Here is a 27596-nt window from a genome sequence, read left to right as displayed (position 1 = left end):
TCAGTATGTCTGGGTGGGGTAGGGCCACAAGGGCAGAAAGGACACGGGGTTTTCCCCGGTGTGGGTTCGCTCATGTCTCTTGTGGTGGGAGCTGCGGCTGAAGCTTTTCCCGCAGTAAGTGCATATGTAGGGTTTCTCTCCTGTGTGGATCCGGTGGTGCTGGGTCAGAGTGGATTTGTCAGTGAAGCTTTTCCCGCAGTCAGAGCACGTGTAGGGTTTCTCTCCTGTGTGGATCCTCTGGTGTCTGATCAGGTTTGAACTGACATTGAATCTTTTTCCGCAATCGGGACACTCGTAGGGTTTCTCTCCTGTGTGGATCCTCATGTGTTTGACCAGGTCGGAGTTCTGGCTGAAGCTTTGCCAGCACTCAGCGCATGTGTTGGGGATCTCAATGGTTGGTGTTTTCTTCTTAGACACTTTAGTTTCTTTCACCTTCCCAATAGTGGTGCTTTCCCAGTGGGTGCATTTGTCCTGCCTCTTCTCTGGAGGGCTCCTCAGATGCCTCTTGTGGTGGGAGCTGCGGCTGAAGCTCTTCCCACAGTCAATGCATTTATAGGGCTTCTCACCCGTGTGGACGCGTTGGTGTTGGGTCAGAGTGGACTTGTCTGTGAAGCTTTTCCCACAGTCAGTGCAGGGATAGGGCTTCTCCTCCGTGTGGGTTCTCTGGTGTCGACTCAGGTTTGAGCTGACGCTGAAGCTCTTCCCGCAGTCAATGCATTTATAGGGTTTCTCCCCCGTGTGGGTTCTCTGATGGTTCATAAGGTCTGAGCTCTGGGTGAAGCTTTTCCCACACTCAATGCAGATGTTGGGCTTCTCCCCTGCGTATGTTCTCTGGCAGATGATGGTGTCTTTGCTCTTCCTCACAGCTCTCCCACGGATGGCTGATTTACCCTCTCTCTGCACAAGAGAGCTCTTCTGTAGCTTGTCCAATTTCCTCTGATTCTTGAGGGACTTTTTCTGGTTCAGTCCCTGTGAAACATTTCCTTTGGATCGCTTGGGAGGCATCTTGTCATGAGTTGCTTTTTTACCAGCACATGTGAACGAAGATGTTTCCTGCTCGCACTCACCTGCTGAGACAAAAAGAGAGTCATTCCTGGGGGGGGGGGGGGGGGGGGGAAAGGTACCTCAGAGAGGGAAGGGCAAAAGCTGCACCACAATGCAACGTTGATAATTCATATTAGAATTCATTCAAGTGCAGATCTGGCCCCTCTCACCCAGACTCAAACCACTGACACATTTGTAACCTGGCTCCACAGGCACAGTCTCTGAAACAAACACTGGAAAAGAATCGAAGGAGCTGCTTTGGATGATCCTCCTGACAATGTCCCCAGCCAGGGCAGCACATCCCCCCAGCAGCGCGGGGACTAGGTAGAGGCAGGAACTAGCTCTTCCTCTTCCTGCTCCTCACCTTGTCCCAGGAAAGTCAGTCTGCCCCGGGGCGCTGCAGGGAATGGAGCTGGGCAGGGCTGCGAGCCGGGAACCTCCCTCCCTACTTACTGCTCCTGCCAGTCTCTCCCCCTGTCTCCCTCCTGCCCCCTCCCCTCGGGCTGGGAGACTCGGTCCCTGGCCCGGCCCGGGGCGTTCGCTCTCCCGGAGCTGGCTCGGCTCCTGCAGGCGCTCAGGGGGGCAGAGCCTGGGGGGGGGGGGGGGTCAGGGAGGGCAGCAGCTCTGGGACTCGCAGACCCCCCCCGGGAGCAGAGCTGGGGCGAGGAGGGGCCGACGGTGCAGAGTCACTTTCCTGCCCGGCCCCAGCCCTTTCCCCCCGTCTCTCCCCTCACCTGCAGGCTCCGGCTCAGGGGCTGGTGTCGGCAGAGCCCGGGGCTGCCCCAGGAGCTAGGGAAGGGCTCTCCCGGCTGGGGAGCAGCAGCGGTTCGGGGCAGGGTTTCGGGTCACCGCTAATGGAGGCAGCGCAGCGGCTGACCCGGGAAGCTCCGCCCCAGCCCGCTGAGCGGAGGCACCAAGAGCGCGGAGCAAGCGCCCGGCCCGCCCGAGCAAGCGGCAGAGCCACCTGGCGGCCACCGCTGGGGAAATCGCCCCCGCCTGAAACGCCGCAGGCCCGGAGTCAGAGCCGGATCCGTCTGTTTCCTTTTACATGGGCTATGGACCAGAAAACACAGACACACAGGCACCCCCAGCCAGTACAGGGGGAGCCGTGTCGGCGCAGGGACTCGGTTCTGCAGCCACCCAAACACGGGTGCACAGTGCTGGGACAAGAGGGTCCATCCCAGTCATCGACTGCCTGTATAACCCAGGCCTGGTCTACACTACGAGTTTAGGTCGAATTTAGCAGCGTTAAATCGAATTAAGCCTGGACACGTCCACACGACGATGCCCTTTTTTTCGACTTAAAGGGCCCTTTAAACCGGTTTCTTTACTCCACCTCCGACGAGGGGATTAGCGCTGAAATCGGCCTTTCTGGGTCGGATTTGGGGTAGTGTGGACGGAATTCGACTTTATTGGCCTCTGGGAGCTATCCCACAGTGCTTCATTGTGACTGTTCTGGACAGCACTCTCAACTCAGATGCACTGACCAGGTAGACAGGAAAAGCCCCGCAAACTTTTGAATTTCATTTCCTGTTTGCCCAGCGTGGAGAGCACAGGTGACCACGCAGAGCTCATCAGCACAGGTAACCAATGATGGAGTCCCAGGATCGCAAAAGAGCTCCAGCATGGACAGAACGGGAGGTACGGGATCTGCTCGCCATATGGGGAGACAAATCAGTGCTAGCTGAACTCCGTAGCAGTAAACGAAATGGCAAAATATTAGAAAAAGTCTCAAAGACCATGAAGGACAGAGGCCATAACAGGGACGCACAGCAGTGCCGCGTGAAAATTAAGGAGCTAAGGCAAGCCTACCACAAAGCCAGAGAGGCGAACGGAAGGTCCGGGGCAGAGCCGCAGACATGCCGCTTCTATGTGGAGCTGCATGCCATGCTAGGAGGTGCAGCCACCACTACCCCTACCCTGTGCTTTGACTCCATCAATGGAGAATCATGCAACAGGGAAGCGGGTTCGGGGTACGAGGAAGATGAGGATGAAGACAATGAAGATAGCTCACAGCAAGGAAGCGGAGAAACTGGTTTCCCCAACAGCCAGGATATGTTTATCACCCTGGACCTGGAACCAGTAACCCCCGAACTCACCCAAGGCGTGCTCCCAGACCCTGAGGGCGCACAAGGGACCTCTGGTGAGTGTACCTTTGTAAATATTACACATGGTTTAAAAGCAAGCGCGTTTAATGATTAATGATTAATTTGCCCTGGCAATCGCGGCCAGTACAGCTACTGGAAAAGTCTGTTAACGTGTATGGGGATGGAGTGGAAATCCTCCAGGGACATCTCCAGAAAGCTCTCCTTCATGTACTCCCAAAGCCTTTGCAAAAGGTTTCTGGGGAGGGCTGCCCTATCCCGTCCGCCATGGTAGGACACTTTACCACGCCAGGCCAGTAGCACGTAGTCTGGAATCATTGCATAACAAAGCATGGCAGCGTATGGTCCCGGTGTTTGCTGGCATGCAGACAACATCCATTCCTTATCTCTCTTTGTTATCCTTAGGAGAGTGATATCATTCATGGTCACCTGGTTGAAATGGGGTGATTTTATTAAGGGGACATTCAGAGGTGCCTATTACTGCTCGGCTGAACAGAAATGTTCCCCGCTGTTAGCCACGCGGTGGGGGGACGGGTGAAGTGATCATCCCAGAGAATTGGGGGGGGGGGGGAGTTGGGTTTGTGCTGCATGTTAACCCGGAAACCGCAGCCCCTCCTTTTACATTGCAAACCCATTTTAAATGGCCAACCCAACGGGTGCTTGGTATGGGAAATGGGGGCGCTGCTGTTTGAAACCGTTCCCACATGTTATGAAGGTTAAAAAAGCCAAAAGACTGTGGCTTACCATGGCTACCTGTAAGCCGAATTCTGTTGCCTGGCACTGCATGAGTGATCTCTCACACCAAACCGGCAGGCCCTCAATATAAGAGGAAAAATGCGACCTTGTAACGAAAGCACATGTGCTGTGTAATTGAACAGCAAAATTTAACGTGAAAGAGTGTACCCATTGTTCTCTAAAATGTGTCTTTTTTAACCACCTCTCCCTTCTCCTCTACCAGCTGCAAATGTTTCTCCTTCGCAGAGGGTAGTGAAGATTAGAAGGAGAAAACGGCGGACTCGGGATGATATGTTTTCGGAGTTCCAGATGTCCTCCCACGCTGACAGAGCACAGCAGAATGCGTGGAGGCAGTCAATGTCAGAGTGCAGAAAAGCACAATATGAACGAGAGGAGAGGTGGCGGGCTGAAGAGAGCAAGTGGCGGGCTGAAGAGGATAGGTGGCGTCAGCTTGCTGACAGAAGGCAAGAGTCGATGCTCCAGCGTATGGTTGAGCTGCAGGAAAGGCAGCAGGAGCAGAGACCGCCGCTACAGCCCCTGTGTAACCAACAGCCCTCCTCCCCAAGTTCCATAGCCTCCTCACCCAGATGCCCAAGAACGCGGTGGGGGGGCCTCTGGCCACCCAGCCACTCCACCCCAGATGATTGCCCAAGCATCAGAAGGCTGGCCTTCAATAAGAGTTAAAGTTTTAAAGTTTTTAACTGCAGTGTGTCCTTGTCCTTCCCTCCTCCCGGGCTACCTTGGCAATTATCCCCCTAGTTGTGTGATGAATTAATAAAGAATGCATGAATGTGAAGTAACAATGACTTTATTGCCTCTGCAAGCGGTGCTCGAAGGGGGGAGGGGAGGGTGGTTAGCTTACAGGGAAGTAGAGTGAACGGGGGGGGCAGAGGGTTCATCAAGGAGAAACAAACAGAAGTTTCACACCGTAGCCTGGCCAGTCACAAAACTGGTTTTCAAAGCTTCTCTGATGCGCACCGGACCCTACTGTACTCTTCTAACAGCCCTGGTGTCTGGCTGCGCGTATCAGTGGCCAGGCGATTTGCCTCAACCTCCCACCCCGCCATAAATGTCTCCCCCTTACTCTCACAGATATTGTGGAGCGCACAGCAAGCAGCAATAACAATTGGAATATTGGTTTTGCTGAGGTCTATCCGAGTCAGTAAACTGCGCCAGCGCGCTTTTAAATGTCCAAATGCACATTCTACCACCATTCTGCACTTGCTCAGCCTATAGCTGAACAGGTCCTGACTACTGTCCAGGCTGCCTGTGTACGGCTTCATGAGCCATGGCTTTAAGGGGTAGGCTGGGTCCCCAAGGATAACTATAGGCATTTCAACATCCCCAACAGTTATTTTCTGGTCCGGGAAGTAAGTCCCTTGCTGCAGCCGTTTAAACAGAGTAGTGTTCCTGAAGACGCGAGCGTCATGAACCCTTCCTGGCCAGCCCATGTTGATGTTAGTGAAACGTCCCTTGTGATCCACCAGGGCTTGCAGCAGCATTGAAAAGTACCCCTTGCGGTTTATGTACTCGGTGGCTTGGTGCTCCGGTGACAAGATAGGGATATGGGTTCCGTCTATCGCCTCACCACAGTTTGGGAATCCCATTGCAGCAAAGCCATCCACTATGACCTGCACGTTTCCCAGAGTCACTACCCTTGATATCAGCAAGTCTTTGATTGCGTTGGCTACTTGGATCACAGCAGCCCCCACAGTAGATTTGCCCACTCCAAATTGATTCCTGACTGACCGGTAACTGTCTGACGTTGCAAGCTTCCACAGGGCTATCGCCACTCGCTTCTCAACTGTGAGGGCTGCTCTCATCCTGGTATCTGGCGCTTCAGGGCAGGGGAAAGCAAGTCACCAAGTTCCATGAAAGTGCCCTTACGCATGCGAAAGTTTCGCAGCCACTGGGAATCGTCCCACACCTGCAACACGATGCGGTCCCACCAGTCTGTGCTTGTTTCCCGGGCCCAGAATCAGCGTTCCACGGCATGAACCTGCCCCAGTAACACCATGATTTGCACATCGCTGGGGCCCGTACTTAGTGAGAGGTCTATGTCCATGTCAATTTCTTCATCACTCTCATTGCCCGCACTGCAATCGCCTCCTTGCCTGGTTTTGCTTTGGCATGTTCTGGCTCTGCATATACTCCAGGACAATGTGCGTGGTGTTCATAGTGCTCATAATTGCCGCGGTGATCTGAGCGGGCTCCATGATCCCAGTGCTATGGCGTCTGGGCTGAAAAAAGGCGCAAAACTATTGTCTGATGGAGGGAGGGAGGAGCGAGTGACGACATGGCTTACAGGGAATTAAAATCAACAAAGGTGGCTGTGCATCAGGGAGAAACACAAACAACTGTCACACAGAATGCCCCCCCCCAAGGATTGAACTCAAAACCCTGGGTTTAGCAGGCCGTTGATTTCACGGAGGGAGGGGGAAGCAAATGAATACAGAACAAATCTGGTCCATCTATCTTTTACATCTTAGGCTGACAGCAGACGGTGCAGCATGACTGATAGCCATGGGCATCTTCTGGGTGCTTGGCAGAAAATGCTGCATTACAACTGCTAGCCATCATCGTCAAGACGGTTCAATAGGACTGCCGGCAGGACTGAGTCTCCAGGAGACAAAACATGTCTGCCCAGGTGCCTCTGACCGAACTCACTGAGGAATACGACAATGATGGATACCAATCGTAATACACCATCTACTGCCAAAAGGCAAGGAGCTGCTGCTGTATAGCAATGCAGCCCCATGTCTGCCAGCACCCAGATAGCTGATGATGGCTACCAGTCATACTGCACCGTCTACTGCCAAAAGGCAATTAGCTGCTGCTGTGTAGCAATGCAGTACCACGTCTGCCGGCACCCAGATGACATATGGTGACGGTGAGCTGAGCGGGCTCCATGCTTGCCGTGGTATGTTGTCTGCACAGGTAACCCAGGTAAAAAGGCGCAAATTGATTGTCTGCCGTTGCTCTGACGGAGGGGGAGGGGCCTGACGACATGTACCCAGAACCCCCTGCGACACTGTTTTTGCATCATCAGGCATTGGGATCTCAACCCAGAATTCCAATGGGCAGTGGAGACTGCGGGAACTGTGGGATAGCTTCTCACAGTGCAACGCTCCGGAAGTCGACGCTAGCCTCGGTACTGTGGATGCGGTCCGCCGACTTAATGCACTTAGAGCATTTTATGTGGGGACACACACAATCGACTGTATAAAAATGATTTCTATAAAACCGGCTTCTATAAATTCGACCAAATTTCGTAGTGTAGACATACCCCCAGCCCCAGGCTCTACCCAGAGGCTCCTGCCAGGGGCGGCAGGTTTGTATAATTTTTGGCAGTGCCCAGAACGGGTCCAAGTCCCACCCCCCCCCCCCACCTGCCTTTAAGCCGATCTATATATTTCTTAAAATGTAAAAATGGACTGGAAACAACAACCCAGCACTCTTGGATCAATAAGCCTCAAAAGCAAATACTTTCTAAAATTAAAACAAAATGTAGCCCCTTCTTTTGTAATATTCTTCAGGAGGCAGCAAACACTTTTCGTCGTTGTTTGATGGGGGATGGGGCTGCTCCTTGCCCAGCCTGGGGCAGGAGTGGTGGCTGCGAGTGGGGGGGCAAGGTGTCACGACACTCACCCAAGCCCCAGCTGCTCAGGTGCAGGAAGCCCTCTCGTCTCCCTTCTGGTGGGTGCTGGGGGGAGGGCGGGGGTGGAGCTGCCGTGTTACGTGAGTGCCTCCTCCCCTGCTGCTGCCCCTCACCGTAGCCTCACAACACCTTGCCAAGCGTGGGGCAGGAATGGTGACTGTGGGTGGGGGGGCCGGGTATCATGAGTCCGACACTCACCCAAGCCCCAGCTGCTCAGGTCCAGACTCCAGGAAGGCCCCCCCAGAGTCCGAGTTGTCTCACGGTGGGGGCCGGGGGGTGGGGTGGGGCTGCCATCGCATGTGTGCCTCCTCCCCTCCTCCCTCTGCAGGCTCAGCAGCCTCCTCAGCCTGCCACCGGCGCTGGTTCCTTTCTTGTAGCTAGCAGCAGCCGGTGAGGGAGTGCAGCACAGAGCGGCAGGGCAGCTGCCTGCTGCCCAGGGTGCAGGCAGGGATGCTTGGGGGAGGGACATGGGGGCAGCAGGAGGGGCCAGGGGATAATAAATAATAATAATAATAATTATAATAATAATAATCCCCAGGGATGCTCTGGGGGAGGCACGTGGGGTGGTAGGTGGGGCTGTGGGAGAGACCTGGCCCCGAACATTGGTGGAGCCGGGCCCCCAGACCCTGAATATTGCTGGAGCATGGGCACCACGGGTCCATATAACTCGCCGCCCCTGGCTCCTGCAGCCAGCCCAGCGGCTCCTGGTGGAGCTAGCCTGGCTCTGGTAGCATGGGAAAGACTCTTCCTGGCTGTCCCAGGTGTGAGCTGGGCTGCACAGAAGCTCAGGAAAGGCCTAGTGCCAGTGGTACAGGAGCTCCCATCCTGCCGTAACGAAGGAAGGAAAACACACCCCTTTGGGGGCTCACACTCACAAATGTAAGGCTGCGTGTGTGTCCTGGTGTTTTAACTGTCAGCGGAGGGTGGGCTTTTCTCCTGCAATAGCGCTCCCGGAGCGGGCCTGGTGCAGACGTCAGTGATCACACCAGGATAAAGGCACCATATCCTGGCACCACCTGTCATTCTCTAGGCTTTTGTTCATGTGGATCCCGTGCTCGATTCACATGCAGGCGAGAACAGTTTCTTTTGGCCAGCAGTGTCTGCAGGGGCTCTGCTGTTCCCCGGGTGTCCCAGTCCAGGGCAGAGCGGGTCTACCTGCTCCTCAGTTCTTTCTGACCCTCTCAGCAATGGGACAGAACTTGGGTCCATCTGCTTCCCCATAGAATCATAGAATATCAGGGTTGGAAGGGACCTCAGGAGGTCATCTAGTCCAACCCCTTGCTCAAAGCAGGACCAATCCCCACCACACTTTGTCCTTCAGAGCATTTATAGTTAGCTTAATTAGGGACTTTGTTAGTTTAATTAGGGTGTTTTTTTATGCCATTGGCAAGAGAACACAAACAGTTGCCCCTCCTCCCCCCTGCATGAGATTTTACGTTTTTTTGTGTGCATACTGGGGGCTTCTTAGCACTGAGATCTTCTGGCTAAGTCCCCAGGCTGTAAATCTTGCTCTCTGCCTGGTGCCACTTCACGATGGGCACTCCAGGTGATGTTTTTATCCGGGGAAGGGAATATCCAGACCACTTCTCCATCTGCTGCTCCTTTTCTACGTGGACCCAGAAGGTGCGAGGTGCCCATCTGATGTAATTCATATCGGCGCATTCCGCGGAGTGGGCTTCAGACCCGAACGTCAGGGGTGTCGGGGGGCCACCCTTCTGAGAAACCCAGCTCAGCCAGCGCCCCATTGATCCTCGAGATCCCGAGCCTCTTCTCCACTGAATGGCCCCTGTTGTTGATAGCTGAGAAGGCAGCACAGGCCTCCTTGATCCAGGCCTCTACCGATACTGACCTGGCTCGGCAGGTGCGTTGCTCCAAGGTCACCTCCTGCAGTGCCTACCAGACAAATGTCTCTGACTCATCTCTGGATCCTCAGTGCTCTGCTGACACCTCAGCACTGACTCTGCACCGGTGCCCTCAGTACTGACCCAGCCACTGACCAGCCTTGTCCAATACCAACACTTCAGAACTCATTGTGCACTGGGTTCCCTTGGTACCCACCTGGCCATTGACCAGCCCTTTTCTGGCACCAACACCTCGGCACTGATACTCTCGGTACTGACACACTTGGTGCCTATGTTGCTAATGGCACCAGTCATTACAGCACCGACTCCATCGAGACCCATTGCCTACATAGAATCAGGGAGCGCCCTGTGACTCTGGAACTGACATCATTGAATCCTTCAGTGATGCTCACCTGTCATTTCCTAGGTCCGGAGACCTCATTACCACATACTAAAACTTCCTACCTGGTACCATCTGGTTCCCCCTGCCCTGCTACACAGCTGGTAACCCCTTCCTGAGGGCACCTAGGGCATCAGAGGAGGTAGCGCCAACATTTGAGGAGGTTTATTCCTACGCATCCTCTCCAGCATCAAATCCTAATGAGGAACCACCCTAGGGACCATTCACCAAACCATAAGAGACTTGGGTCATTTAAGGAGCACACTCCATAGTTCCCTACCCAGAGGCTATTGGTTCCTCACCCTTACAGCTGGCCTTTCTGGGCCCATGGAAAAGCAATCTCACCCGTGCAGGCCACCACCACCTGTGCTGAGAGCCCCTCCTCCCACCCGGTCACCCAAGCACAGCCACTTTGTCCAGGCACAGCCACCACAACCGCAGGGCCAGGGCCAGCTGGAAGATCCTGCAGAACAGCTGATCCCTGATGCTCTTTCTCCCTCCTCCCCTGTTGGGGTTGTGAATCCAGCGATGACGCTTTCTCCTCCAGGTGACTCCAAGATCTTCCTGGGTCTCGCTAAGACTCTAGACACCCCCTTGAAGTGGTTCACAAATTATTTGCTATTCTCCACCCCTCTATGCCTGGCAGATCTGCAATGCCTGTTAGTGAAGAAGCCCTGACAATGGTTTAGAGCAGACTCTGGCCTCTGTCCCCGCCGTGTCAAAGAGGGCTGACTCATGCTACCTGGTCCCACCAAGGGGCTTTGATTGTTTCTATACACACTGTCCTGGGCTTCCTTGGGGTGGCAGCTGTTCATGAGATATCAACACACCAAGGGCATCCTAAGATGACATCAAAGGAGAAGAGGTCTATGGCAGAAGGGTTAGAGAGTATTTGGGGGTCTATGGTGGGGGGCTAGGGGCTGTGAGAGGGGGCTATTTGGGGGTCTATGGCAGGGTTAGAGGCTATGGGAGGGGGTTATTTGGGGTCTATGGTGGGAGGTTAGGGGCTGTGGGAGGGGGTTATTTGGGGTCTATGGTGGGGGGGTTGGTGGCTGATGCTGACACACCCATGTTCGCCAGACTCCTCCTGTGGATTCAAGGGATAAGGGCTAGCTGACTGGGGAGACTTCTGTTCAGGGTTTCCTGTGAAGGCTGCAAATGTTGCCTGTGTCACATCTGGCCATGCTGTGCTGTCAGGTCTTCTCTAGGGGGTACCAGCAGCTGTCCCTCATGACCCTAGTCTCCCCAGTTCTCTATACAATCTGTGTGATTTCTCTCTGTGCTCTGGGAGGCTGCCTGGGTACCACAACTACTGACACATGGTGGCCAACCACTGTACTGATCGGATTAGAAGCCAGGCCCTCTGACTGCTAGCCTGAGGCCTGATACATGGTGACCTGTGTCTGTCCCTCTCAGCCTCCCATCCAATAAGCCATGGCATGACAATACCAGTTGGGGCTTATTCTGCACTTTTGATCCCATAGTACTCTACACAGGCTCCTAAGCATCCTATGCCCCTTTTTAAAGATGGGGAAACTGAGGCACAGAGAAGGGAATCAACTTGTTTGGTGTCACCCCTCAAATCACACTCACAGCCCAAGAATCCTGATGCCAGAGGCCCCTAACTAGAGTTCCAGGCCACAGTGGACAAGACTCCTCCCCTCGCTCTGTCTGTTTCCTCCCTGGGATATCCCCACACCACAATACCCTGTTGTCTGAGGCGTCACACTCTGAGAGCCAGTCACTTGTGTGCCACATCCCTGAAATGCTGGAACACGTCCCATGCACAGAGCAAGCTCCCACTTCCACATATGCAACCCTGCCAACTCTATCATGGGTTGTGTTTTCTTTGAAGCCACAGCATCTGAAGGCAGGTGATGACATCATAATCTCAGTTTTTGTTGTTGTTTGTTTTAAGTAAATTTCCAGCCTCCTGGATGTGCAGAAAAGCTCTTTGTTTTGGTGTTGTTCGCTCTTGGGACTAAGAGGGACCAGACATCAATCCATGTTCTCCAAATCTTTCTGAACAAGTCTCTCATATTTCAAACTTGTAAGTAACAGCCAGGCAAGGCATATTAGTTTATTAGTTTATAGGGGAGGGATAGCTCAGTGGTTTGAGCATTGGCCTGCTAACTAGAGGGTTGTGAGTTCAATCCTTGAGAGGGCTGTCTAGGAATCTGGGACAAAAATCTGTCTGGGGGCTATAGTAGGGAGTTGGACTAAATGACCTCCTGAGGTCCCTTCCAATCCTGATATTCTATGACTGGTGTTTAGAAATTCTATCTCTGCATCCCATCCTGAGGTGACAAGTTCCCAGTCAATATAGAAATAGTTGAAATCCCTCATTATTAGTATTGGCTTTGGGGGGAGGGATAGCTCAGTGATTTGAGCATTGGTCTGCTAAACCCAGGGTTGAGAGTTCAATCCTTGAGTGGGGGATTTGGGGATTTAGTTGGGGATTGGTCCTGCTTTGAGCAGGGGGTTGGACTAGATGACCTTCTGAGGTCCCTTCCAACCCTAATATTCTATGATCTTTGTTTTCTCAACTTGTGAATTTTACCTTTGCTAGAGGGAGGTTTATCCCTTTTTTGTTGTAACTTTGAACTAAGGCTAGAGAGGGTTCCGCTGGGCTCTTTGAATCTGATTACCCTGTAAAGTTATTTTCCATCCTGATTTTACAGAGATGATTTTTACATTTTCTTTTTAATAAAATCCTTCTTTTAAGAACCTGACTGATTTTTCCCAGGGGTTTGGGTCTTTGATCACTTTGTAACCAATTGGTTAGGATATTATTCTCAAGCCTCCCCAGGAAAGGGGGTGTAAGGGCTTGGGGGGATATTTTGGGGGAAGAGGAACTCCAAGTGGTCCTTTCCCTGTTTCTTGTTAAATCACTTGGTGGTGGCAGCGTACCAGGTTTTAACCTAAGCTGGTAGAAATAAGCTTAGGGGGCTTTCATGCGGGTCCCCACATCTGTACCCTAGAGTTCAGAGTGGGGAAGGAACCCTGACAGTCTCCTACAACCAGTTCTTCTATGAGGTCCTCATTACTCACCAATATCAAATCTAAAATGGCATAATCTCTTGTTGGTTCAGCGACTATTTTGTGAATAAATCTGTCAGCTATCACATCCAGGAAAATCTGGGCCCTACTATTATTAGTAGCACTTGTCCTCCAATATATATCTGGGAAATTAAAGTCTGCCATAGTCACACAATTTCCAATAATATTTATTTCATTAAAACATTTAAGAGGTCTCTCTCCAGATCCAGATTAAATCCAGAGGGTCTGTAGCACACCCCAAGCACTATCCCAGGAGAACCTCTAGTAGCTTTCTTCCCAAAAGTGATTTTGGCCCAAACAGACTCTGTCTTACCTATTCAATCACTTCTAATTTCTTTGCAGTCTAACGCCTCATTAATATACATTGCTACTCCACAACCTTTACCTTTATTTCTGTCTTTCCTGAATAGCACATGCCCTTCAATACCTGTATTCAAGTCATGACTGAAGCTAGACAAAAGGTGTAAATGTTGAACATTGAGATAATTTACCATTGGAACAACTTACTAAGAGCTGTGGTGGATGGTTCATCACTGGCTAATCAAGATTGGATGTTTTTCTATCAAATCTGTTCTAGTTCAAAGAGGAATTATTTAGGGGCAGTTCTCTGGCCTGTGTTACAGGTCAGACTAGATGATCACAGTGGTCCCTTATGGCCTGGGAATCTATGAAAAGCTTGGAAACATGGCCCTTTCACAGCTCAGAAACCAGAAGCTGAAGGAAAAGAATGCAAAATGTGTTATTTTAAATGTTTCATGATTTTTCAGTCAATTCCATGATTTTCGGTGGGGAGGGGATGACTAATGATTTCTGAGCACTGGGGAATGAGAACATTGATATCGCTAGAGCAGGGGTGGGCAAACTACGGCCCATGGGCCACATCCGTCCTGCGGGACCGTCCTGCCCAGCCCCCAAGCTCCTGGCCCGGGAGGCTAGCTCCCGGCCCCTCCCCTGCTGTCCCCCCTCCCCCGCAGCCTCAGCTCGCTTGCTCCGCTGTCGGCGCAATGCTCTGGGCGGCGGGGCTGTGAGCTCCTCTGTGCTGTGTGGTGGTGGCGGTGGCAGCGTGGCCCGACTGTAGCACCACCAGCCACCGGTGCTCCAGGCAGTGCGGTAAGGGGGCAGGGAGAGGAGGGGTTGGATAGAGGGCAGGGAGTTTGGGGTGGTGGTCAGGGGGCGGGGGTCAGGAGGGAAACAGGGGATGAATGGGGGCAGGGGCCCCGGGGGCAGTCAGGAAGGAGGGGGGGTTGGATGGGGCGGCAGGGGGCAGGCAGGGGCAGGGATTCCGGGGGCAGTCAGGGGACAGGGAGAAGGGGTGGTTGGACGGGGCAGGGGTCCCAGGGGGGCCGTCAGGAATGAGAGGAGGGTTTGGATGGGGTGGCGGGGGTCCAGGGGCAGTCAGGAGACAGGGAGCAGGGATGTGTGAATGGGGCAGGGGTCCCAGAGGGGCCGTCAGGGAACAGGGGGGTTCGATGGGGCAGGAGTTCCAGGGAGGCAGATAGGAGGTGGGGGCCGGGCCACAACCCCCTCCCCTAACCGGCCCTCTATACAATTTACAAAACCCAATGCAGCCCTCAGGCCAAAAAGTTTGCCTGCCCCTGCGCTAGAGCCTCGAATAGAGCCGGGCAAAAAATTTTCAACAAACTTTCATTCAACAAAAAAAGCATTTTTCAGTGTCTCAAATTATTTGTTAAATTTGGGTTGAATTCAACAGACAGTTTTAGTCAGAATTTTTTTTTTTTTTTTTTTGAAAGAGTCGAAACATTTTGCTTTGACTTGATTTTTAATGGTGCTTTGATTTTAAATTTGGCCAGCTTTTCTTTAAAAAAAAAAAAAAAACACACACACACCAAAAAGGGGTGAAAAACACCTGAAATGGCCAGATTGAAATGAAAAAACACAAAATAAAAATTCGTTTTGTCAACTGAAAAGGTTTGGTTGATTCAAAACCATTTTTCTTCTTCATCGATTCAATAAAAAAAATTGAAAAATAAAGTTCTTTGAATTGGACTTTTTGTCCAGATTTTTCAGTTTGTCCATGACCAGAAAACCCTATTGTTTGCTCAGCTCCAGCCCTGCACGCCCTTCCCCATGTCCAAATATCCTCCCCTAAACCCAACCTACATGGGTGTTCATACCTGTGGTGTTGGGGCAGCATGCAGCTGCCTGGAGGCAATTGTCCTAATAAAGTTAATAAAGTTAGCCCCTCAGGAGGCTGATGAAATGAGGACCAGATGTGCAGTTGGCAAAGGGAAATTAGGTGGTGTTGCTAGAACGCAGGGACAGAGGCAGCATTACCTCTGTGTTACAGATGGAGATGCTGCGGCACCAGGTAGAGAGGTGAATTGGCTGGTTCTGCAGGCTTGTCCATTCAGCAAGCACTGAGGTGAAGCCTGGGTTCTTGCACTCAAGTGACCGTAGCCCTCTGCTTCCCTGGCTGAAAATCAGGGGTGATGCTTCAGAACGGAGCTTTGAGGCTCTACTAAACAGCTTGTAAGGTTTTATTACAGCCCATCAGCAGTAGGAAGGAGCTAACCACCTCAGGGCCTCTACCTATCCATTGGCCACACAGCATTCAGCAGCATTGGGAGCCATTTAAAAAGAAGCCCTTTGCATGTCTCCATGAACTCAACTGAGCAGTGTAATCTGCGTTCGTTCTGCTACACATCATCTGCTGTGCCAGAGCCCACGGGCTACAGGTCTATGACAGGGTGGTGTTAGGCCCATAGCTCACGCTGTGTAGGGTCACATTTTTAGCTCTGGAGGTCCTCGGTTCAATCCCTGGTGGCAACCAAGATGGCTCTGTTTACACAGTTGTACAACCTGCCTCAGAAAAATCCTCCATATCTTTTGGCCCAGAACAATCTCAAACCAAGATCTATTGACACAGTGCAGCCAAGAGGATCTGAGTACCATAATTGCCAGGAGGCATTGGAGATGGATCAGTCACGTGCTTCGGATGGAAACTGATTCCATCACCAGGGTAGCAATAAAATGGACACCTGAAGACAAGCGAAAACAAGGCCGCCTGAAAACAACATGGCGAAGAGCTGTGGAAGCCAAGCTGAAAAACATGGGGTACAGCTGGGAAACTATTGAAAGACTTGCCAGAAACAGACAGGAGTGGAGGAGCTTCATCATTGCCCTAATACGCCAGAGGCATAATAGGAACATGATGATGATGATGATGCATCCAACTACTCATGCCAATGCGCTGACCTGGTTCATAGGACTGTAGCTAGTCCCAGAGGATTGATGGGGCCAGGTGCATTGTATACTTGGTTTTAATGCAATGTTCTGCAAAATAAGAAAAGCGTGGGAAACTAGCCACGTTTCATATCGGACCTGGGCACCATTTTTTCAAATGGAATTTTTTTTCCATACAAAAATTGCCTTTTTTTCTAAAATGAAATTTTTCATGAAAAATTTTCAACATCAACATTTTTCATTTTCTACACAAAAATGAAACACTTTATTGATATTTTTATTGAAAATACTACTGAAAACATCATAATGATTATAATTTTTTTTTTAATGAAAACCCAGTTTTCGGTAAATGAAACATTTCAATCAGGGCCGGCTCTAGGCACCAGGAAAGCAAGCAGTTGCTTGGGGTGGCAAATTTGCAGGGGCGCAAGAATCCAGCCTGGGAGCTGAGAACCAACAGGGGGCCCTGGGAGCTGTAGTTCCTTGGCTAGCTCCCTGCCTATAGAACTGGCCTTGGAGCAGGGAAAGAACTACATTTCCCAGCATTCCCTCGGCTGCAATTAACAGGAAAGGGAGGGGGAAGGAGTGTGGAACTGAAACCTCATGCTGCAACTTGCTGTGAATGGTAGGGACAGAGCCAGCTCTAGGTTTTTTGCTGCCCCCCACCCCAGCCCTGGGCTCCCCCCCCCCCCCCGCACCCCCATGTTGCCCCAGCCCTGGACTCTCCCCCGCCCACACCCCCTGCCACCCCAGCTCTGGCCCCCACCTGCACCCCCCTGCCGCCCCAGCCCTGGGCTCTCCCCCCCGCCCGCATCCCCTGCTGCCCAAGCCCTGGGCTCTCCCCCCACCCGCACCTCCTGCCACCCCAGCCCTGGGCTCTTCCCCCCCCCACACCCGCACCTCCTGCCGCCCCAGCCCTGGGCTCTCCCCCAAAGAAAGAATTGGGTGGACTAAATGGACAGTGCACCTCTCTATCTGAAGCCTAGCAAGGGAGATCCCACTAGAATTTAAAATGAAAAGTAAGGGAGGGGAGGCTCTACTAGGACCTGGGCAGCTTTAGATACAGTACCAGGCACACAGGAGGATTTACACTTCTGAGCCATGGAAGCAGAAATTAACTTTTCTTTTCCAGATTTAGCTAATATTCAGAAAGGGAATCTAGCACCTGCCTTCCAGATTTGAACACCCTCAAGCTCAATTTGGGCAGCTGTTACTTCATTTCTCCCAAATCAAATATACTGATCCACTGTAACTTGCTGTAGAAAAAGTAGAATAAATTGAGCAAGAAATGCTTCCCAGTGGTTATTAGGACTGGAATTGCTATTTTCAACAGCCATTGCTTTTTTGTTTTTGTTTTAGTTTTATTTGTTTAAAAGGAAGACAGTAATATTGCATTGGCAACTTCCCCATAGAAACAAAGAATGGAACAAAAGAATAATAAAGGCACCTCAACTTTTCCTCATTTATGTAGGACAGTCTTATAATATGCATCCAGATATCCTTCAATCACACAAGCTGAAAATTGTTCCACTTTACTGCAGTTCTGTAACCGTGTGGGAACCAATCCTGTCTGTGTTCTGTGCACATCCAAAATTCCTGCTGAATGACCCGCCCTGGGAGCGAGTTACCAGTGACCCAGGGCTGGGGTGGCAGGAGGGTGCAGTTGGGGGGGTGGGGGGGGGAGAGAGAGAGAGAGAGCGCCCAGGTCAGGGGGGCGGGGGGGAGGGGCAGCTAAAAAATTTTTTGCTTGGGGCAGCAAAAAACCTAGAGCCGGCCCTGGTTTCAATAAAATTTTGATTAAAAAGTTTATTAAAAAAAATTGCAAAAAAATTCACTAAAAGAAAAAAAGGTCAATTTCAAGTCCTTCAAAATGAAAACAACGTAGACATTTAGTCATTTTTGACAAAACTAGTTTTCCTTTTCTTGGCCAACTCTGTTTCAGATGTTAGTTGGTTCTCTCTGTGTCTCTCCTTTTAGTTGTCCCACATTAACAAAAAGCCACAACAATTGTTTTGGAAACAGTGGGGAAAATGTATTTTTTTCACCCTCGCATAACTCCAAAGCAGTTGAACAGATCTTAAAAAACTTAAAAAAATAAAAAAAATAATAAAAAAAAAAAATCAGGCAGATGCAAAGCTTTGAAAATGTCAAAAGTTACTTGTGTTGCAGTGTTTATAATGGAAATGTAATAAAGGATTACAATCCTAACTACAGCGGCTGCAGCCAGACTTCACAATTATTAACTACTATCATTAATAATAAATAATTTATATGGCACCATAACATGGCATGGTGCTTTACAGAGATTAAAAACTATATAGGCTTCCTGCCCCAAAGACTTTACAATCTATGGGCTTGATTTTAACAGTTCCATTGACTTTAACAGCACAGGATCAGGACCTATTTGAGTCATATCTAGGACATGAAGATAGTCAAAGGAAGGAGGCAGGGAATGAAAGGATGGGCATTAAGACAAATATAAAAGAATAACATGATCACATAATAACAATACCCATGTGTACTGATATTTCTAAATAGAGACCAGGGTAACAAAGAACAGCTCAGGGTGTGGGAGTCGATAGTTTGACATGTGGTGGTGACATCCACACGATACACTGAATTTATTGTGCATTCTGCCCACAAATCCATCTAACAGTTGAATCCCCGGATGCCTCAGGATGCCAGAAAAACATGTCCCTCTTTCCTCCTGGAGATGAATTTCCTCCCACAGTTTCACTGAATGGGCAACAATCTCCTCCTGTACTGAGGAGACTGGGGAAAGAGTTTGTTGACTTTGGACTTTGTTTCACTTTGCTATCAACCCTTCCTGTCCAGAATTCAGAGCTTCCCAGTGGTTCTAGCCCTGGACTGTCCCATTATTACTCTTCATTATTGAGCCCCAGCCATGGCCCAGGACCCCATTGTGCTAGGTGCTCTACAGACACAGAACAAAAAGACAGTCTCTGACCCATGTGAACTGACAATAGGAGCTATCCCAAGGAATTGGACTTTAAAATCATGGCAGTAGGATGTAGGAACAAGCTGTTTACAGACAGTTTTATAAAAGTAAGATGCGTTAGCGCAGCTTTCCTGTCCCAGTGAGCCTTGCACAGTTACTCTCAAGGTACTAAGGCAGCCTAGTTTTAAAGGCAGAAGGATATGAAAAATAACATTGATACAATCCTTTAAAAGAATGTTTTTAAGAGCAATATAAGTCAAAAGACAGGTCTTTTGTGTTACAATTAAGATATTATTTACAAAAACATAAGAACTGGGGACATATAAAAGTAGATTTCTCCCCAGTAGAAAATCCATATAAGGAAATTACAAGATAAACAGATCTCTGGTTAAAAGAAAACAAAATCAAATAGCTACATTGTCTGAACTAGTTCCTACATAGTTACAGGGACATGATAATGGGAGGTTAGGGAGGGGAAAGGAAGTGACCTAGCCAATCTCCCTAGATGATTGGAAGGCTATAATGCTGTGCTACTAAGAATAGAGCATGCTTCTCCTTCTGGAGAAATGATATTTTCACACAAAACAATACAAAACAAAATAGAGACAAAGTTCTGATCCAAATGCTGGAGGGGACACCAGGATGTAGGGGAGTGTCTCTGTATCATCTGGGATTGCCTCAAGTCAAAAAGTTTCTGGGCTGATGTTGGAGAATTGACGCACAAGTTATTTCAGAAACACATTCCCCAAATCTCTAACACTCTGGTGTCAAGGAAAGGTTCGGGGTTGCTGAAATGACACAAAGGCAGGAGCCTGTTTAGGATTCTTGTCACTGATGCCAAGGGATGCAGAACAAAATGGTGTCTGTGGAAAGAGAAATGATCCGAAGAAAGAGCCATGGAGAGCCTCACTATCTGTGTGAGATTATCCGTGAATTATCCAAGGGAAGATGGGGCAAATGGGTTGAACTGATGAAAAAAGAAAATTGATATAACTTTTACCAAAGCAATTTGTCTGCCTACTGAAATGCAGAATGTGTTCTGTCTCTGCTCAGCTGTATTCCTTCACTCTTTGTATCTGTCACCTTAAAACAGTGCCCCTTTGGAAACTCCAGCCACGACACGTATCCCGCATCACGTTCTGCACACTCTCTTTCTCTGTCAGAGGAAACTTCTTCTAACAAAACTGTATTTTCACAGCTTGATTTCCTTATAAGCGCAGTTTCATTATCAGACTCACCATGAGAAAGAGCCAAAGAAGCCTGCACAGAGAAGATGCTTCTGCAGACAGTGATGTGAACTCTGCTGGTTCCCAGAGGAAACCTCTCCTATGGGCAGGCCACTCCATAATTGCCCACTGCACAGTTTCTGGCACCTTCCTGTTAAGTGTCTAGTTCTGGCCACTGCTGGAGATTGAGCTGGAGGGACCATGTGTCAGAGCCAGTCTGATAATTCCTATTCTGATGTCTTCAGCTCAGTAGCTCTTGCAGCCTCCACAAGCTAGAGTTTTGTTGCAATATAGGCCAAGTTTCATTAGACACTTGTGCCTTTCCAGTGCATTCAGCTATACTTTTCCTGTGTATTTTGTTTTGACCCAAAATAATGAACAGCATCTTTAATTAGACTAAAGCAGACTGAGTAGTGTAAAAACCAGGCGAATAGTTCCTTGAACTGAAGACCAGCTTTCAAATTGTTTTGTTCGTGCCCTGTTATTTGTGAACAGTTCTCCAAATAGAGCTTTGCCCAAACCAGTGTTCATGGCCAGAAGCCTTTAGCTGAGATTTGTTCGAGGAATGAACAAAATTTGTTTTGCAGCAAAAGAAAATGAATTGTGGATGGAAGCAGTTTATAAAGGTCAGGTCAGTCCGCCAATCAGGGAACAGAATCTGTACCATGTGATATTCCTTACCTCTATATTGAAACACTGTGGAGGTACTCATACAATATGGGGACAGGCAGGGCCGGCTCCAGGGTTTTGGCCGCCCCAAGCAGCCAAAAAAAAAAAAAAAAAAAAAAAGCCGCAATCGCGATCTGCGGCGGCAATTCGGCGGGAGGTCCTTCGCTCCCAGGCGGAGTGAGGGACCATCCGCCGAATTGCCGCCGAATACCTGGACGTGCCGCCCCTCTCCGGAGCTGCCGCCCCAAGCACCTGCTTGACAAGCTGGTGCCTGGAGCCGGCCCTGGTGACAGGGGCCATAGATAGATAGCTGATCCAGACAGACAAACGGCACAGCTCAAAGCAGAAAATCACAACTACTGCATAACTGATGGAAAACTTCTAAATGTTGCGAACAATCCCAATTTCAAATATGTTCATAAAAACTATTCAATCCATTTCAAATAATAAACATTTTCTTAGAAATTGTCACCCGGTGGCACAGAAGTCACTCACAGAGAAAACAGCTAACTCTGCGTAACGCTGCTTTCAGACAGTCCTGTGAAGTATCAGCCTCCTTCCCGCACTGCTGGCCAGCAGTTCTGCTGAACGCTGCACAGCCACAAAGCCCAGCACTTTGGACAGGACACAGAGGAGAACCCTGTATCCAGCTGGAAATGCTGCAGGCGTTTTCAGGGGACAGAAGCTGATAGTGCCAATCCTTCCATGAGTGCTGCTCACCAGGGTCATTCTGCAGCCCAGTGAGCTCCGGATGCACAGCGCCCCTTCCTGCATGCTGAGGCTCTAGGCGCCACACGGTCTCAGCAAATGGACTCCCTGCGGCTCTGCCCTCCTCAGACTGGCCCTGCCATGTGTCGGTGGATCTGCTTAGGCCAAAAAGAGCTCGGCTGTAGCTGCTCTTAGCCTAGGCCAATACAGATGTACTGGGCAAGCCCAGAGAGGGACCATCACAGGTACTGTCTGACACCACTCATCTTGCAGTGCTGCAGGTTTCTTATGAAGAAAAGCAAATGCTCCCGAAGGGGCTACAAATGCCCAGTCAAAAGCCAGGGCCAGAGTCTGGCTAGGACATGACCAGGCTTCTAAGGCTGCATGATGTCGGGGAAGCCTTGATTTGTCTTTGTCCCTCTGCTCTGGAGACACTGCCAGGGAGGAGACATGCTGCATCCCAGCTGTGAGGGTCCATGTGCCCAGCCTCCCTGGGAGAAGTTGCTCCACCTCTGAGCAGCCTCCCACACACACCCTGGGCTCCAGGACTCTGCTGGTGCAGCTGTGAGTCCCCTGAACTGACCCGAGTTCCAGGGGAGGAACAAACTCTGGAGACTGAGACCCAGGTAGTCGGAGCCAGGGGAGCAGAACCACGGCAGCACCCAGCTCCCTGTTCTGAGGCAGAGATATCAATTAATGGGCTGGTTGTGATATAGGGAGCAGGGTAACAAGGGATGGACTGAAGGGAATGTAACCCACCCCAGGGCACTTTGCCTCCAGCTGCAGAATCGGGGAATCTCCAGCCCCCGGCTCTGGCCTCTCATCAGCTCAGCTCCGACACCAAGACAAACTGGACCTGGGGCTGGTGTTTGGTTCAAAGGTTTTGTTAATGACAATCCGTGTTCCCTGTGGGTGCAGCTCGGCCCCATGTGTCACGGATGAGCTGGGGGGATTCTCTCACAGCCACAGCTGCGCGGGCCAGCGCAGAGAGACAGTGACATTAATGACTGGGGGGAGGGGCTATTTACACAGGAAAGCAGGAGTGACAACCCCCCTTTTCTAAATGTATCAGCCCAGGGGGATCCGCTGGATCCGTGTCGGATTCGACAAACTGCACGAGAGAGAGACGGGGATTAGTGCTCGGGAGAGGAGCCAGGCTCAGCGGCCCTGTGTGATGCACAGCACTGGCAGTGCAGTCCAAACTGTGCACACACACACCCCCCCCTACACTCTCTCTCTCACACCCACACATACATGCACACACCTGCACACTCACAAGCAGGCACACAACCACTCACACATATGCACTGCACATACACATGTATATGCACACACACATACATGTACACACACATGCACACACACAAACCACACACACACACTCATGCATGTACACAGTGCGCACACACATGCATGTATACACACACTTGCGCTCACACACACACACAACCACTCATGCGCTCTCTTCTCTCCTGGTCTGCAGGAATCGGTTCCAGGGAGAAGACAGAAGTTCAGTTTCTGCCCCATAAAAGCCTTCACCTCCCAGATGACACTGTCCCCAGGGGCCCAGTCAGTCCTGATCTTGATGCTGGGGGTGTTTTTTTTATGTAGATACCTGAGCTGCTGGAGACAGGGCTGAGACCCTGGAACTAATATCATACAGGCCAATGATGCGTTAAAACAAAAGGTCTGAGTCTCACAGAGACCAAAGCCTCTGTACATAGCTCAGGCAATGGGAAGGAGCTTTAAAAGCTAACAGAATGTTAGGAACCATCGGGAAAGGGATAGATAATAAGACAGAAAATATCGTAATGCCACTATATAAATCCATGGTACACCCACACCTTCAATACCCTGTGCAGTTCAGATCACCCCATCTCAAAAAAGATATATTAGAATTGAAAGAAGTACAGAGAAGGGCAATAAAAATTATTAGGGGAATGGAACAGCTTCCATTCGAGGAGAGATTAAAAAGACTGGGATAGTGCAGTTTGGAAAAGAGACGACTGAGGGGAGATGTGATAGATGTAAATAAAATGATGACTGGTGTGGAGAAAATGAATCAGGAAGTGTTATTTACGTCTTCACATAACACAAGAACCAGGGGTCACCCAATGAAATTAATAGGCAACGGGTTGAAAACAAACATAAGGAAGTAATTCTTCAGACAACGCACAGTGAGCATGTAGAACTCTTTGCCAGACGATGTTGTGAAGGCCAAAACTATAACTGGGTTCAATAAAGAACTAGATAAGTTCCTGGAGGATAGGTCCATCAATGGCCATTAGCCAAGATGGGCAGGGACAGAAACCCCATGCTTTGGGTGTCCCTAAAACTCTAACTGCTAGATGCTGTGGCCGGACGACAGGGGGTGGATCCCTCGAAAACTGCTCTGTTCTGTTCATTCCCTCTGAAGCATCTGGCACAGGCCACTGTCAGAAGACAAAATACTGGGCTAGATGGACAATTGGCCTGACCTGATATGGCCATTCTTATGTCTTTATGTTCAGGGAGGAACTGGTTAGAATCTGAAGTTCAGCAACTTGTGTGAAAGTGAGCATGACAGATTTTGTGATTCTAAGGGCAGGAAGGAGTGAGAGCAACAGAATACAGACAATGCACTTCAAAAAAGCAAATTTCAATAACTCAGAGAATTGATAGGTAAGGTCCCATTGGAAGGAAATCTAAGGGAAAAAGGAGTTATAGAGGCAGTTTCTAAAAGAGACAACATTAAAGACTCAACAGCAACCTCAAGGTAGAATAGTAAGATACCAATATAGCTGCATCAGGAGTTCTTTAATAACCTGAAAATCAAAAGGGAATGGTACAAAAAGTAGAAACAAGGACAAATTGCTAGGGATTAATACAAAAGAATAGCACAAAGCATGTAGGGACAAAATCAGAAAGGCTAAGACACAAAATGAGTTACACCTAGCAAGAGACATAAAGGGCAATAAGACGAGGTTCTGTAAATACATTAGAAGAGTAAGAAGGTAGAAAGTGCAGGTCCAGTATTCAATGGAGAAAAAAGAGCAATAATGGATGACACATAGAAGTCTGAAGTGTTTAAGGCCATTTTTGCTTCAGTCTTCACTAAAATGGTGGACTGTGACCAGGTGATTAACACTGTTAACATTAACAAGGGGGAAGGAACACAAGCCAGAATAAGGGAAAATGGGTTAAAGAATATTTAGATAAGATAGATGAAGTATTCAAGTTGCCAGGGCCTGGTGAAATTCACCCTGGGGTACTTAAGGAAATAGCTGAAGTAATTTAAGGAACAAGCTGAAGCAATCTCTGAACCGTTAGAATTATCTTTGAGAACTCATGGAGGATGGGTGAGATCCCAGAGGACTGGAGAAGGGTGAACATAGCACTTATCTTTAAAAAGGGGAAAGGAAATTACAGACTAATCAGCCTATCTTCAATATCCAGAAAGATATAGAACAAATTATTAAACAAACAATTTGTAAGCACCTAGAGGATAATAGGATGATAAGTGACAGCCAGCATGGATTTGTCAACAATAAATCATGCCAAACCCCAACCTAATTTCCCTTTTTGATAGGGTTACTGGCCTAGTGGCTGGGGGAGGAAGTAGACATAATAAATCTTGACTAGCGAAGCTTTTGACACATTGCCACATGACATTCTCATAAGCAAACTAGGAAAATGGGGTCTAGAGGAAATTACTACAAAGTGAGTGCACAACTGGTTAAACCGTTATTCAAAGAGTAGTTATCAATGATTTGATATCAGACTAGGAATATGTATCCAGCGGGGTCCCACAGGTCTGTCCTCAGTCCAGTACTATTCAATGTTTCTGTTAATGCCTTGTATGATGACTTATAAAATCTAAAATCTCTGGATGACACCAAGCTGGGAGGGGTTGCAAGCACTACGGAAGACAGGATTAGACTTCAAAATGACCTTGACAAATTAGAAAATTGGTCCAAAATCAATAAGATGAAATTCAGTAAAAACAAGTGCAAAGAACTACACTTAGGAAGAAAAAAAATGAAATGCACAAAGACAAAATGAGGAATAACTGTCTAGGCAACCGTACAGCAAGAAAGGATCTGGGGCTTATGCTGGATCACAAATTGAATAAGAGTCAACGTGATGCAGTTGAAAAAAGGGGAAATTTCACTCTGGGATGTATTAACAGGAGCATCATATGAAAGACACAGGGGGTGTTTGTCCTGCTCTATTCAGCACTGGTGAGGCCTCAGCTGGAATACTGTGTCCAGTTTTGGGTACCACACTTTGAAAAAGAGGGGATCAAATTGGAGAGAGTCGAGAGGAGAGCAACAAGTGGTAAGAGGCTTAGAAAACTTGGCCTGTGAAGATAGGTTGCAAGAACTGGGCATGTTTAACCCAGAGATCAGAAGACCAAGGGGGGACCTGATAACAGTCTTCAAATATTTTAATGGCTATTTTAAAGAGGAAGGCCATCCATTGTTCTCCATGCCCACTGTAGGTGGAATAAGAATAGGCTGTTTGCAGCAATGGAGATTTAGGTCGCATATTAGGAAAAACTTTGTAACTATAAGGCTAGTTCAGTATTGGAACAGGTTACTAAGAGACTGTGGAGTTCCTGTCACTGGAGGCTTTAAAGAAGAGGTCAGACAAACACCTGTCAGGAATGGTCTAGGCCTCAGCACAGGGAGATAGACTAGATGGCCTCTTGAGATCCCTTCTAACCCTACATTGTTACAATTCTATAAAGCACACATGAAGCACATACACAAAACACATACAATCACAGATGCACACACACACCTCTTTCTTAAGCCACCAAATTTCCATGTCCCCAGGGTCCCGAACAATCAGTTATCCTACAAGCCAGCTGTCCCCCAACACTCCCCTGTCCCCATAACCCAGCCAATCATACAACCCTCCCCACCCCACCCCTGTCTCTGGGGGCCCTGCCAGAGGGGTCGGCGACTCTAGAAGTTCTGGCTGGGGTAGTGCCACAAGGGCAGGAAGGTGTCAGGGTTCTCGCCGGAGTGGGTTCTCTCGTGTCTCTTGTGGTGGGAGCTGCGGCTGAAGCTCTTCCCACAGTAGATGCAGATGTAGGGCTTCTCGCCCGTATGGATGCGCTGGTGCTGGGTCAGGGTGGATTTGTCAGTGAAGCTCTTCCCGCAGTCGGGGCACTTGTAGGGTTTCTCCCCGGTGTGGATGCGTTGGTGCCGGGTCAGGTTGGAGCTGACGCTGAAGCGCTTCCCGCAGTGAGTGCATTTGAAGGGTTTCTCTCCTGTGTGAATCCGCATGTGTTTGACCAGGTCCGAGTTCTGGCTGAAGCTCTGCCAGCACTCAGCGCACGTGTTGGGAATCTCGATGGTCGGCGTCCGCTTCTTGACCTTGATCTCCTTGGCCTTGGCCACGGCGGCCTCCCCGCTCCGGTGGGAGCACTTGCTCCGGCCTTTGGCGGGCGGGTTCCGCAGGTGCCGCTTGCGGTGGGAGCTGCGGCTGAAGCTCTTCCCACAGTCAGCGCATTTGTAGGGCTTCTCGCCGGTGTGGGTGCGCTGGTGCTGGGTCAGGGTCGACTTGTCCGTGAAGCTCTTCCCGCAGATGGGGCACTTGTAGGGCTTCTCGCCCGTGTGGATGCGCTGGTGCCGCACGAAGTTGGAGCTGACGCGGAAGCTCTTCCCGCAGTAGCTGCACTCGTAGGGGGTCTCGCCGGTGTGGATGCGCTGGTGGGTGATGAGTGTGGAGCTCTGCCGGAAGCTCTTGCCGCAGTCAGTGCAGATGAAAGGCTTGTCACCCGTGTGGATGCGCTGGTGGTTCACCAGATCCGAGCTGTGCAGGAAGCTCTTCCCACACTCGGAGCACAGGTTGGGTCTGTCACCCTTGGGCAGCGGCTGGTAGACCAGGGTCTCCTCCTCCGGGGGGCTGCGCTTTGGCTTCTCTGACTTACGCTTGTTCTTGGGCTTCTTCTTCTCCAGGGTCTTGGCCACATTCCCCTTGGACTTTTTGGGTGACAT

General features: G+C 49.9%; 1 protein-coding gene across 1 annotated transcript; it reads right to left on the bottom strand.

Annotated features, from left to right (window-relative positions):
* Positions 1–27596, bottom strand: LOC135887571 (zinc finger protein OZF-like). Its single transcript, XM_065415297.1, has 3 exons — positions 26615–27596; positions 501–818; positions 1–326 (listed from the first exon to the last, which is right to left on the bottom strand). Exons 1-3 carry the CDS (start codon positions 27594–27596, stop codon positions 1–3), a joined length of 1626 nt encoding a protein of 541 aa, XP_065271369.1.

Source organism: Emys orbicularis, chromosome 13 (genome assembly GCF_028017835.1).
Source record: "Emys orbicularis isolate rEmyOrb1 chromosome 13, rEmyOrb1.hap1, whole genome shotgun sequence".
Classification (NCBI taxonomy): Eukaryota; Metazoa; Chordata; order Testudines; family Emydidae; genus Emys; species Emys orbicularis.
The sequence above is the reverse complement of the archived record's forward strand: the minus strand, read 5'-3'. Positions and strand labels throughout refer to the sequence as shown.

What these genes read in the sequence shown, in the direction of transcription:
- LOC135887571 (XM_065415297.1), bottom strand. Translation starts at nt 27,596, where the DNA reads ATGTCACCCAAAAAGTCCAAGGGGAATGTGGCCAAGACCCTGGAGAAG. An exon ending in ACACGAGAGAACCCACTCCG is followed by an intron (nt 819 to 26,614) that starts GCGAGAACCCTG and finishes GAACATACGCAG; the next exon opens with GGGAGAAGCCCAACATCTGC. An exon ending in CAGCTCCCACCACAAGAGGC is followed by an intron (nt 327 to 500) that starts ATCTGAGGAGCC and finishes ACCTGGTCAAAC; the next exon opens with ACATGAGGATCCACACAGGA.